At 40.1% G+C, this 12237-nt stretch overlaps 1 protein-coding gene across 1 annotated transcript in view; it reads right to left on the reverse strand.

Annotated features, from left to right (window-relative positions):
* Positions 1 to 12237, reverse strand: part of LOC139938788 (phosphatidylinositol 4-kinase alpha-like) — a 52389-nt gene that overhangs the window by 15468 nt on the left and 24684 nt on the right. The window contains exons 20-33 of the mRNA XM_071934418.1: positions 11870 to 11944; positions 10983 to 11142; positions 9649 to 9776; positions 8667 to 8828; positions 7782 to 8041; positions 7044 to 7171; positions 6539 to 6771; positions 5387 to 5568; positions 4849 to 4981; positions 3679 to 3858; positions 3160 to 3280; positions 2511 to 2640; positions 1756 to 1899; positions 1 to 169 (exon numbers count right to left, since the gene is read on the reverse strand). Coding sequence (XP_071790519.1) covers positions 1 to 169; positions 1756 to 1899; positions 2511 to 2640; positions 3160 to 3280; positions 3679 to 3858; positions 4849 to 4981; positions 5387 to 5568; positions 6539 to 6771; positions 7044 to 7171; positions 7782 to 8041; positions 8667 to 8828; positions 9649 to 9776; positions 10983 to 11142; positions 11870 to 11944 — 2205 coding nt within the window. The remainder of the gene's footprint in view (positions 170 to 1755; positions 1900 to 2510; positions 2641 to 3159; positions 3281 to 3678; positions 3859 to 4848; positions 4982 to 5386; positions 5569 to 6538; positions 6772 to 7043; positions 7172 to 7781; positions 8042 to 8666; positions 8829 to 9648; positions 9777 to 10982; positions 11143 to 11869; positions 11945 to 12237) is intronic.

Genomic DNA, 12237 nt, shown 5'->3' on the forward strand with positions numbered 1-12237 from the left:
CTGTCTGACATCGTCACCCACTTTGAAGATACACGCTTCCCAGCTGAGAGGTCTACTGTTGCCTCTCTCTTCATCCCTCTGGTCACCTCCTCTTAAACTGATACTCTCCAACTCATGTACACCACATTTCTTCACCTTAAACTTTGCGAGGAAGGGTGCCTTGGCCGCACTAATAGACACAAATGCATAGATAGGGTTAGAGGCGTCTGTCTTCTGGGGCCCAATTTCATAGAGCTGCTTAAGCACAAAATTTTGCTTATGCAAAAAAATCCTTGCTTAGTAAAATTAGATTACCGGCCAAGACTCCATTCAATTGTTATGCTAAGTTAACAACAGCTAACTACCAGTCACAAGCAATGTATATGGCATGAAATTTTGGCCAGTAACATTTGTAAAACAAGCAGGCTATTTTCGTGCTTAAGCAAATTTTTTGCTTAAAGCCATTGGACCCTTTCGGTACAGAAAAGAAAAAAAAAGTTCACAGATTTACAAATGGTGAAAGACTTCTCTTGAAATATTAGTCCATGAAATGCTTTACTTTTTGAGAAAACGGTAAAACAATATAAATTCTCGTTACCGAGAATTACGGATTTGTTATAAACACATGTCATGACACGGCGAAACGCGCAAAAACAGGAGTGGGTTTTCCCGTTATTTTCTCCCGACTCCGATGACCGATTGAGCCTAAATTTCCACAGGATTGTTATTTTATATATAAGTTGTGATACACAAAGTGTGGGACTTGGACAATACTGTTTACCAAAAGTGTATAATGGCTTTAAGCAGCTCTATGAAATTGGCCCCTGGTAAGGCCAAAACATTACTGATGCCAGCAGGGACAGGCTATTAGTTCTATTAGTAACTATTAGTTCTCTGTTGGCGGGACAGACGTATCCCCATACTTCTGTTTGGGCACTGGCCTGGTGACCAGTCTTTTTACTTTTTCTTCCACTCTGTGCTTTACAACATGTGTTCTGCGCCTTCGGTCATTTTGTATGTAAGGGGCGCAATATAAATTTGTAATACTATTATTATTTAAATGATCAAGGAATAGAAAGTTTGCATCGAGGATAAAAAATAATAACTTTTGGTTTTACCCATATACACCTATGTAGCACTGTATACTCAGTACTTACCCAAGCTCTGTGAAAAAAATCACAGTTATTTTACTAGAGTGAGATACAAGTTCTTGTGGCAACTTTATGCATTGAAATCTAAAGTGCCGTTTGTATTTGTGTTTGTGTTTGTATGGAAATAAATGTTGATTGGTTTGATTTGATTTGATAAAGGTCTATCGACGATGTGACCTGTGACATCACATGTTTACAAAAGAGCCACAGAGCCTGGACTTCCTGCAGGCACGATTTGTACACAGTCTAATGGAAGAAATCATAACATCTTATATTCTATGGAGATTGCACTATCTAATTCTTATCAGCTTATGGTATGATGAAAGGGGGCACATCTCAAAACTTGTCCTCCTACTTTCATAATTCTTGGATTTATGTGGAAATTATGACACAAAATGTAAAATTTTCCATATGATCGGTGCAGTATTGTGCCTGCCAGAATACTCAAAGAATGTACAAGGTCACACTTATTGTAAACAAAGTTCACATGATATGGAAAGGTTTGCGGTAACACCATGTAAAGTGCCGTTTTTAGTTTCCGCAAACCTTTCCATATCGTATTTCCACCATGCAAAGTTTCAAATCCTACTTAAAGTTCACATGGTCTACTGTTTGGGAGACCCACCTTTGCATAGGTGTTCCAGATTTGTAGTCTATCTCCATGACAGTTGCATCGGGGCTGCTTGGTAGATAGCATCCAGGCTGTAGTTGAATCTTACTCAGAGCCTTGAGGCACGCATTCTTACGTTCCTGGCCTTTGGCAAAGGGTCTGTTCACAACGTAAAGAAAGATAAGTTAAAGACAGTAGACAACACATAATTATTAGCATAAAACCTTATACTTGGTAACAAGTAATGGGGAGAGGTTGATCGTATAAAACATTGTGAGAAATGACTCCCTCTGAAGTAACACAGCTTTTGAGAAAGAAGTAATTTTCCCCTTAAATATTTTAATTTAAATTTTGAGACCTCAGAACTAGATTTTGAGGTCTCGAAATCAAGCATCTGAAAGCACACAACTTCGTGTGACAAGGGTGTTTTTTCTTTCATTATTATCTCGCAAATTCGACAACCGATTGAGCTCAAATTTTCACAGTTTTTTTTTTTATGCATATGTTGAGATACACCAACTGTAAAGACAAGTCTTTGACAATTACCAATAGTGTCCGCTGTCGTTAAGATTGTTCAACAATGTGGGAAGCAAGTTTTGGAAATTTTCTTGCAACTTCGATGACCAATTGAGTCAATAATTTCACAGATTTGTTATTCAATGCATGTGTTGGTCTTTGACAGTTACATGTCCCAAAGGTGTCCTGTGCCTGTAAATAACTAAAGATTAATCACGCAGGGCTAAAAGTAAAGATGGCTGAGTTCTTCTTACCTAATCTCACCAGAGATAGCGGTGATCTTCCCAAAGAAATCAAATTCTCTCTCGTAGAACGCTTTGGCTGGACCGGACAAGTTACTGAAGATGTTTTCCATGATGGCTTCAAGCTGGTCTGCTATTTCAGCTGTCAGGAATAAAACAATTATTACAAACATTTTTTTACCATAAAAATGTACTTTTAAACATATTCTTGATCAGAGTATTTAGAACAAACTGAGACATTCTCAAAGAGACAATCACAGTGTAAAGCCTGGTTCATACTTCAAATTCAATACGAATTTTGGCGTCACTATTTACTCATTTCTCAAAAACTAAAGCACCTCAGCAAGTAACATTTAATGGAAGCTTTCTTAGTATCATTATCTTCAAACCAGGTAAGTTTAATGTAAATCTATGGACGTGTCATACAAAAAGTACCAAAACACTTTAACACTTTAAGACTTTTTAAGGATCTTCAGAAACCCTGTGGAAAGATACAATCTTTCTATTTCCAATGATGGTTAGCGTTGGTATGGAAGATGAACATGGACAAAACTGCAGCTTTTTAACAAATGGCCTTGGTGCTACCTTAGCTTGAGTGTTTTTTATTGTTATCTGGGGCAATTGAGGTTGCCACTGGGGCTGAAAAGATTAAAGGACTTACCATCTCGATTCTTTGCATCCTCGTCAGTAAAGATATTTGTCTTCATGTTCCAGATGAGCTGATGAGCCAATAGCTGGGATTTCTGAGCTAAAATCAGAATCAGCTCTGTGACGTATCCAAACTGAAAACAATTAAAAACGAAGCGCAGAATTCAAATTTGGCATAATCATGTTTTTTATTGAGCAGGGAGCCATTGTTTCACATATTGCCTTTCGGGAAATCAGATTATACCTTTAAAAGCACTGACACAATTGGTAATTGTCAAAGACCAGTAATCTCACTTAAAAAATTAAATAACAAATCTGTGACTCAAAAACTACGTTACTTCAGAGTGAGCCGTTTCTCACAACGTTTTATACTATCAACAGCTCTCCATTGCTCGTTACCAAGTAAGTTTTTATGCTAATAACTATTTCAAGTAATTACCATTAGTGTTCAGTGCCTTTAAATCAATGGAAAAGGAATTTTTACGAATAAGGGCATAGGAGATACGTATTTGTGGTTAAAGATGAAACTCACCGTGTCATATCTAACGGCCTGCACAAGCTGAGGAACATAGAACAGCAACGACTCGGGTGGGTAGAATTGCAGAACCCTCGTAGCATACTGGGCTGTGATCGGGTGCGGCGCAAATTGGTTGGAGAAATAGGAGAGAGCGAAGACTGGTGCAACCGGTGCCCAACATAAGGCGTAACTCAACTACAAGAGAAAAATGATGGTTTCAATGCGTCATATTTTTGTCCGCGTGAGGGCGCTTTCAAACATATTTGTATCACTTCAAAGGGTATATTCATTCATACCCAAAATCAGTTATTAAAGACTGGAACACATTACCACCATAGACATCTAATCCATCACGGATAACAAGACGTTGTAAGGAGCTGTCACAACCCACCTCTAAACCAATGTAAAACTACATGTATGACGCAGGACAGATAGCATATACCCCAGAAGTGAAAAAAATATACTTGAGAGCGCCCTCGATACTATTGGTTTTGCCCTCACATGATATAATACATCATTGGTGTTTCATAATATTAATAGTGACTGTTACAAACAGTAGCCAACATTATTAACAAGTCAAAAGGGCAAAACTTAGGATTGGTGAGGCCTTGGCCTTTGTACACTAACCTATGGACAGACTAACTGCATTAGACTCACAAAGACAAGGACAGACGAACACGTGTAGGTGCACCAACAATAGACCTTATGCATTGACGTCATCCAGCCGCCATCTTAGAGGAAAAAACGGTGACGAAACAATCGAGACGCACAGATTTGTACACGCGGCACACAGTATTGGCCAATAAACAACCTCCTTTTGACCTCTAGGTGAGGGCGCCCTACTGAAATGACGTCATATGCATAAGGTCTATATATATCAAGCATTTACATTGCTGTGACTTTATATTACTAGGGATGCGTTCGATTAGCTTCCCCGGGTTGACCCCGATCTGCCCCCGGTGCATTTGAATCGCTTTGACGTCATTCCAGGGGCTCACCCGGGTCAGCCCCCAGTGCCCTGCTTGTGGAACGGGTCACTTGCAGGGCTGGCCTTAGGTACATGATGTCACCACGAGAGGGTGAGTGATCGTTTGATTACCTCAGGGGCTCACTCGAATGAGCACCGCGGGGTCGACACAGGAAAGCTAATCAAACACACCCTAAGTTGACAAGTTGAGAACCTACCTCTGGTACATCAGCTTCAACACTGTGCTCTGTAACTAGGAAGTGAATCGCAAAAGGTTGATCACAGACCACTGTTGGGTCCAGTCTAACCAGTCTGGTAACCTCCCTCACCAGAGCCTCGGAATTCTTGAATCTAAAAAAAATTGAAAATGGTCAGTCAGTTTGTTGTTTTTCGTTTAGACACTTTGCTCCAAGTTGCAAAAGTCGAGACCACACCAGGGCCAATTTCATAGAGGTGCTTAAGCAGAAAATATTGCTCAACAAGATTCTGCTTAGCAGAAATGAGCAGGATACCAGTTGCAAACTTCACATGTTATAAAAAGGTATTTTGGTTGTTAACCCTGTTCCTTATAGAAGGCTAAAAGATTTTTAGCTTTTGAAAAACACTCTGCTAGGGTCGAAACGTCAGGCCATTAACTATTTTTGCATTCATACCGTAGGTTCTTTTAGTTGGTAAGCAGTTTGCAACAGCTGATTTGATTTTCTCAAAAAAACAAAAGTGATTGATCAAAACAACAGCAAGGCTTTTTAATCTGACCTGTTTGGTAAACAGCAGGCAAGATTAGGCGACAGCTCCCACGCAAGTCGCACAAACTCCCGCCAGTTACGTTCGTTGATCTGCTGCCCTCTCCAGCCAGCTAGCATCTCCTCTGTCGGGATTTTCTGCTCCTGCGAGTCCATTGGGTTGTACCATGTACATAGCCTCTCGATCTCATTGGACTAGTGGAAATAATTTAAGAAGAGCATGAGGAATTTTTGACAAACTTAAAGGAACACGTTGCCTTGGATCGGTCGAGTTGGTCTTTGAAAAGCGTTTGTAACCGATTGTTATAAAATGCATGTGGTTAGAAAGATGTTTTAAACATGTTAAAAGTAGAATACAATGATCCAAACAAATTTGCCTCGAAATTGCGCGGTTTTCCTTTTACTTTGCGAACTAACACGGTCAGCCATTTATGGGAGTCAAAAATTTGACTCCCATAAATGACCGACCGTGTTAGTCGACGAGGTAAAAGGAAAACCACGCAATTTCGAGTGATACAAACGGTTATAAACGCTTTTCAAAGACCAACTCGTCCGATCCAAGGCAACGTGTTCCTTTAAACTGAACTGCAAAGCAGTGAGGAGAGCTTATGTAAAAGCTAAGGGTATAGTGTAAACTCTCTCATGGTGGGGACCCCTTGCAATACGCGCAGCGTACTCACATGTGCCTTTCCTGGGTGTCAAAATCGCATACAAACATACACAAAAGAAAGTTGACACCAAAAATGCTGCGCATTGTTCTGAGACGCATTCTGTATTGTGTAAGAAATCAATAGCTCCCCCTTGCATAATGCGAAACGCTACAGGTACGCTGAGGTCACGCACACGTTTTTAACGCACAGCTATTGTCCAATGATCCGTCTCCTTTTTGAGAGTGTGACGTCATATGCAATGGGTCTATTTTGAGGATTTATCCCCGGGAGTGTAGAGGTCACATAAAGTTGATATTGAAGTAGTAACTCAGAGTTGTATATCGTAGTATTGGTGGGAGTGATTCTTTCCCAATTAAAACCCACAACAAAACTATATAAAATTAGGCCAGACCGGCTGTTGCCTAAATTAAACCATTAAAAATACCACAAACAACAAATGGATCTGGAAAAAATACTGTAAAACAACTGATTAAAAATCACAAATTGAAACTCACCAGTAGAGACATAATGAGTAAACGTCTCCTCATGTAAGCTTTAATGTACTTCAAGCCAATATCTCCACCCTTCCTAGCGGCGGATGATCTCTTTGATATGACGGACATGTTACTGCCTAGTGGGGTCGTGTTCATCCAGCCTTGGAGCTGAAGGCCGTGCCTCCCGCTGGTGATATCTGTACTAGCACGTAGGTCGGTCGGAACGGATGACAGGGTCCCCGAATCTGGCGAGTCTAAAAGTAAGAGGGTTAATTTTAGACAATTACAGAATTGGTAACTACCAAAAGTGTCCACTGCCTAAAAGTGTCCACTGATAAACAAATATTTATTAACAAGTAAAAAATATTATTAAATTTTTTTACAAATTTAAAATTGTATACATACCGGAAATCTTACAAATCTTACAAACTGAGGAAATCTTATACAACCATACTTGCATGAGAATTACATGTATAAGGGATTCCTTTGTAAGAACATAATGTTCATGAAATGTTTTCCAATTTACCTTGCGACTGTAGGTTGGGTACTCTGAGGTATTTCTTTTCAGCCAGCACTAGGTGCCAGAACTTGAGAAGTGTTGAGATGACTTCCTTGAGTTCCACTAGCGACTGGGTGGGACACATTGGCAACATGCTGAAACAAACAACAGTGTTGTTGTCTAAATTCATGGAATAACTGCTTACGGGAGCTGTTTTTTGGGCATATTGCGGTTAGTGGATCAAGGGGACTCATTAATAAAGCAATCGCACAACATCGGTAAACAGTATTGTCCAAAGGCCCACACTCTGTGTATCACAACTTATATATAAAATAACAAACCTGTGGAAATAGAGGCTAAATCGGTCATCGGAGTCGGGAGAAAATAACGGGAAAACCCATCCTTGTTTCCGCACGCTTCGTTGTGTCATGACATGCATTTAAAATAAATCCGTTATTCTCGATATCGATAATTGATAATTGTTTTAATGTTTTCTCAAAAAGTAAAGCATTTCATGGAATAATATTTCAAGGGAAGTCTTTCACCATTACCTTCTGTAAACCCTGTAGGTTATTTGTAAATCTGTGAAATTTAAATTTGTGTTCTGTTCAGAAAGTGTCCAATGGCTTTAACTTCACTATTCACTAGTTCTTACTTGCTCTAGTCATCGTCAGGAGACTGATGAAATAATTATATCCACAGGGTTTAAGAAAAATTGATATAATTGTCATTTCCTTTTTTTATTGAGGATAAACAAATTCAAACCTGAAGTAATCAAAGACAGCAGCATAAATCCTCTCTCTCAGTACATTCTTAGCTGTTCCGTTAGCCAGCGTGTCCCCCTGCAGAAGGGACAGACCAATCGAGAGAAGTCTGAAGCGTGGCCCGATGGCAGCAATGTGCCGACAGAGGGCGCTGTGCTTTGAGCCTACACGCATCGAGAGTGAACGATGAACCATGGTAGTGAAGATCTCAACGAGGCCGATGCGACTGTATTTGACGCTCTCCAAACGTTGAGCAAGAAACTGTGGACGAGTTATAATTAAAAAAGATAAACCACAAGGGAAACAAACCACGTAAATTTTAAATCGACAGTAGAGCGAGATTTGAACCAACAGCCTCTGGATAAACGTGCAGACGCTCTACCAATGGTGTGTTAGCTGGCAACCTATTTCTGCTAAGCAAGTGTTTCTGTGCTTAGCAATTTTGTGTGCGTACATACTTTATTAAACTAGGCCCAAGCCTATAGAGGATCTGTTTTAACATTGAGTGGAAAGCCTACCAGTGTCCAATAGTATTTTGATTAGCAACCTATTTTTGCTAAGCAAGTGTTTCTGTGCTTAGCAAGTTTGTGTGCGTACATGCTTTATTAAACTAGGCCCAAGCCTGTAGAGGATCTGTTTTAACATTGAGTGGAAAGCCTACCAGTGTCCAATAGTATTTTGATTAGCAACCTATTTTTGCTAAGCAAGTGTTTCTGTGCTTAGCAAGTTTGTGTGCGTACATACTTTATTAAACTAGGCCCAAGCCTGTAGAGGATCTGTTTTAACATAGAGTGGAAAGCCTACCAGTGTCCAATGATATTTGGCTGGCAACCTATTTTTGCTTAGCAAGTGTTTCTGTGCTTAGCAAGTTTTTGTTAAAACCTACCAGTGTCCATATGTCATGAGGTGCGGTATTTGGAGGGTTAGGAAGGGGTATATCCTCTCCACTTGCTGCCGCTAGAGGGCTTGGTTGATCAGGGTCCGGTGAGAACATCCCCATCCTACGTTCAACAGTCATCTGCCATGCTGCTGCCATCTCACGCATAAACTACAAAGTACAAATCAAATTATCAAATTATTAAAGACACTGGACACCTCTGTTAATTTTTCAAGACCAGTCTTCTCACTCGGTGTATCTCATCATACATGTATGCATAAAATAACAAACCTGTGAAAATTTGGGCTCAATTGGTCATCGAATTGGCAAGAGAATAGTGGAAGAAAAAACACCCTTGTCACACAAAGTTGTGTGCTTTCAGATGCTTGATTTTGAGAAATCAGCTGAGGTCTTTAAATATTTTCGTGAGAAATTTACCTCTTCCTCAAAAACTAGGTTACTTCAGAGGGAGCCTTTTCTCACAATGTTTTATACTATCAACAGCTCTCCATTGCTTGTTACCAAGTCAGTTTTTATGATAGCAATAATTTTTTGTACATGTAATTACCAATAGTGTCCACTGCCTTTAAGTATACATGCCAATCTAACTCTTTGCTGAATGTACAAGTCGCATCTTAAAGATGCAATCAGTTGAACTCATTTACCCTGAACATCGGCATCCTAAAGCAAATTTGATTAAGGACCAACTAGTGGTTGGATCTTAGCGTATGTAGCAACATGTGTGAAGGAAAACTACATGTATCTATAGATCAATCTGACGAAACAAAATTGGTAGCGCCCTCTACTGTAAAATTAACAACTACGGTGTCTTTTTGTGCACAATCTAGGCATTGAAGACACCGCAGCAAATGGCGCGCGGTGCTCACTACTTGCGCGTCCGGTGCGGGTTGGATTGGTCTATAGCACAATTATACAGTGTACAATCCTACACATGTTTGGGTCAGAAACTAGACCTGAGATAGGTACTTACATGCATTTCTAGGTCTGGTCTGGCAGCCAGAAGCCATTCCCAGCAAGCAACTGCAATCTCCATAGATTGAGCTGTGAAGACACGTACAGGTGCCCAGCACAGATTGTGAAGTAAGTGACGATCCAATCCTAACATAAACAAAAATATCAAAATAATCCTCACATCATGGGCAAATTTAATCTAATCAGGCATGATTTTTAAAAATGTTTAATTTATTACTTTGTTTTTATTTTATGCAAGTTGCCAGACACGCAAGGCCTGAAGGCCACTTCAAGATGTGAGCTAAAGATCACCTTTGTTCCCAGGGGCCGTTGCCACCTACTCCTGGGGCTGAAACAGAGTTACCCCCTTGAGAGTCCATATTGACGTAGGCTTGGGTATCATCTATCAGAAGCCTGGCTGGTAGAGCAGAAAGCACTACCTCCCCAACTTTACAAAGCCATCATGGTTAAGTGTCTTGCATAAGGACACAAGTGTGACAACCGGGACTTAACTGTGCAGAGTCTGAGCTCAAGTCTTTGGCCATCGCGACTCCAGATGGCTGAGTCTGAGTTTGAGTTATTGACCATCATAACTCAAGTCTGAGTCTGAGTCACAATTCAAACAGCACTGCTGCATTCACTTAAAGCCATTGGACACTTTCGGAACAGAAAAAAATGAAAAGTTCACAGATTTACAAATAACTTAAAGGGTTTACAAAAGGTAATAGTCAAAGACTTCTCTTGAAATATTATTCCATGAAATGCTTTACTTTTTGAGAAAACATTAAAACAATATCAATTCTCGATATCAAGAATTACGGATTTATTTTAAACACATGTCTTGACACGGCGAAACGTCCGGAAACAAGGGTGGGTTTTCCCGTTATTTTCTCTCGACTCCGATGACCAATTAAGCCTAAATTTTCACAGGTTTGTTATTTTATATATAAGTTGTGATACACGATGTGTGGGCCTTGGACAATACTGTTTTACTGTAACACCGAAAGTGTCCAATGGCTTTAAGACAGTCATACATGTAATAACAATAATAATGGAAACTTTTATAGCGCCAATATCTACCATGCTGCTCTACAAAAGAACAACCAACAAGCAATGAAAGTAGCATAACATAATAAGAAAACAAACTTAGCAAAATGCTTCTCTAAGCAGATGAGTTTTAAACTGTTCTTGAATATGTTAAGTGAGTTGGAAAGTTTCACAGTTTCAGGTAGGGAGTTCCCAAGCATCGGTGCTGCGCTCTGAAAACTTCTCTCCCCACTGAAAACTTCTCTCCCCCATCGATGATTTGTCGTTTTATCCTGAAAGAGTTTGAATCCCATCACTCAAACTTACCTTCAGAATATATCAGCAACGCGCACACTCTGAATATGCCATTAGTCAAGGCCTCTTCTTTGCCCGTCTGGCAGGCTTTGGTCAGCTGGTCAATCAGTACTTTAGACAAGCAGAGTCCACCTGGACCAGCGTGCATATAGATGGCTTGCATACCAGCAACCTACATGGGTCATAAACATCACAAAGATTTTGTTTCATAACTGTCATATTACGAATATAAAGACAACTTTGATAGAATAATAACATTTGGAAGGCTATCTTCTTCTTCTTCTTCCTTTGTAATGCTGTTACTTTGTAGTGGGTTCGAATCCCCAGACGTGACACTTGTGTCCTTAAGCAAGACACTTAACCATTGCTTCGTCCTTCTGATGGGACATAAAGCCGTTGGTCCCATGTGTTGTGTATTGCATGTAAAAGAACCCAGTGCGCTTATCAAAAAGAGAAGGGGTATGCCCCGGTGTTCCTGGCTGTGGCTGCTTAATGCGCCGTAGTAACTTGTAAACCTTTATAAGGTGCTGCTTTACATAACTTCATTAACCTAGCTTTCTGCGCCTTGAGTACCTTGTTTGGTAGATACTATTATTATTATTGAAAATTATCGCACTGCGGCTAGGCGGACGCGTGAAACCATGAGACCGTAAGCCAATTCAGGTGCAATATATACATGGTGCAAGTAAAAACTGGCAGTTGAGAAACTGAAATGCGAAGGACTTGGCTACAACATGTTTGAGCCACTGGTGCACCCTTGAAAGCTGCCTACAGCCGGTGATTGAAAGTATTTAATTCTTCCAAAGGAAGGAAAACAAACCAGAGGGCCAGGAGAAAAACAAACAGAAGGGAACTACCTCAAAGCTCAATCACATATATGAAATAGAAGACTGACTTACCTCGCCTGTAAACCTGCTGCGAAGCGTCATGGCTGACACAAAATTACTAGAATCCCCTTGCATACTATCCGATAACTAAAAATAAAACAGAATAAAACTTGAAAAATTACTCATAAATACATGGCACAGTTTTATCCACTATGATTGGTTGAAAGGAGTTTTCACAGGCCCCGATAACAAGGACGAAAACGAGAACGATAAAAATGCACGCCCTTGATTGGTTGAATGAGTGTGGGCGTATTCTGCGTGGAGCATTTTAACCAATCGAGGGCTTGCATTTTTATCGTTCTCGGTATCGTTCTCGGTTTCGTTCTTGTTATCGGGCCTGTGTGACTGGGCCTTAAGAGTGCAATATAAAAACAGCAGGA

This window comes from Asterias amurensis, chromosome 6 (genome assembly GCF_032118995.1).
Source record: "Asterias amurensis chromosome 6, ASM3211899v1".
NCBI lineage: Eukaryota > Metazoa > Echinodermata > Asteroidea > Forcipulatida > Asteriidae > Asterias > Asterias amurensis.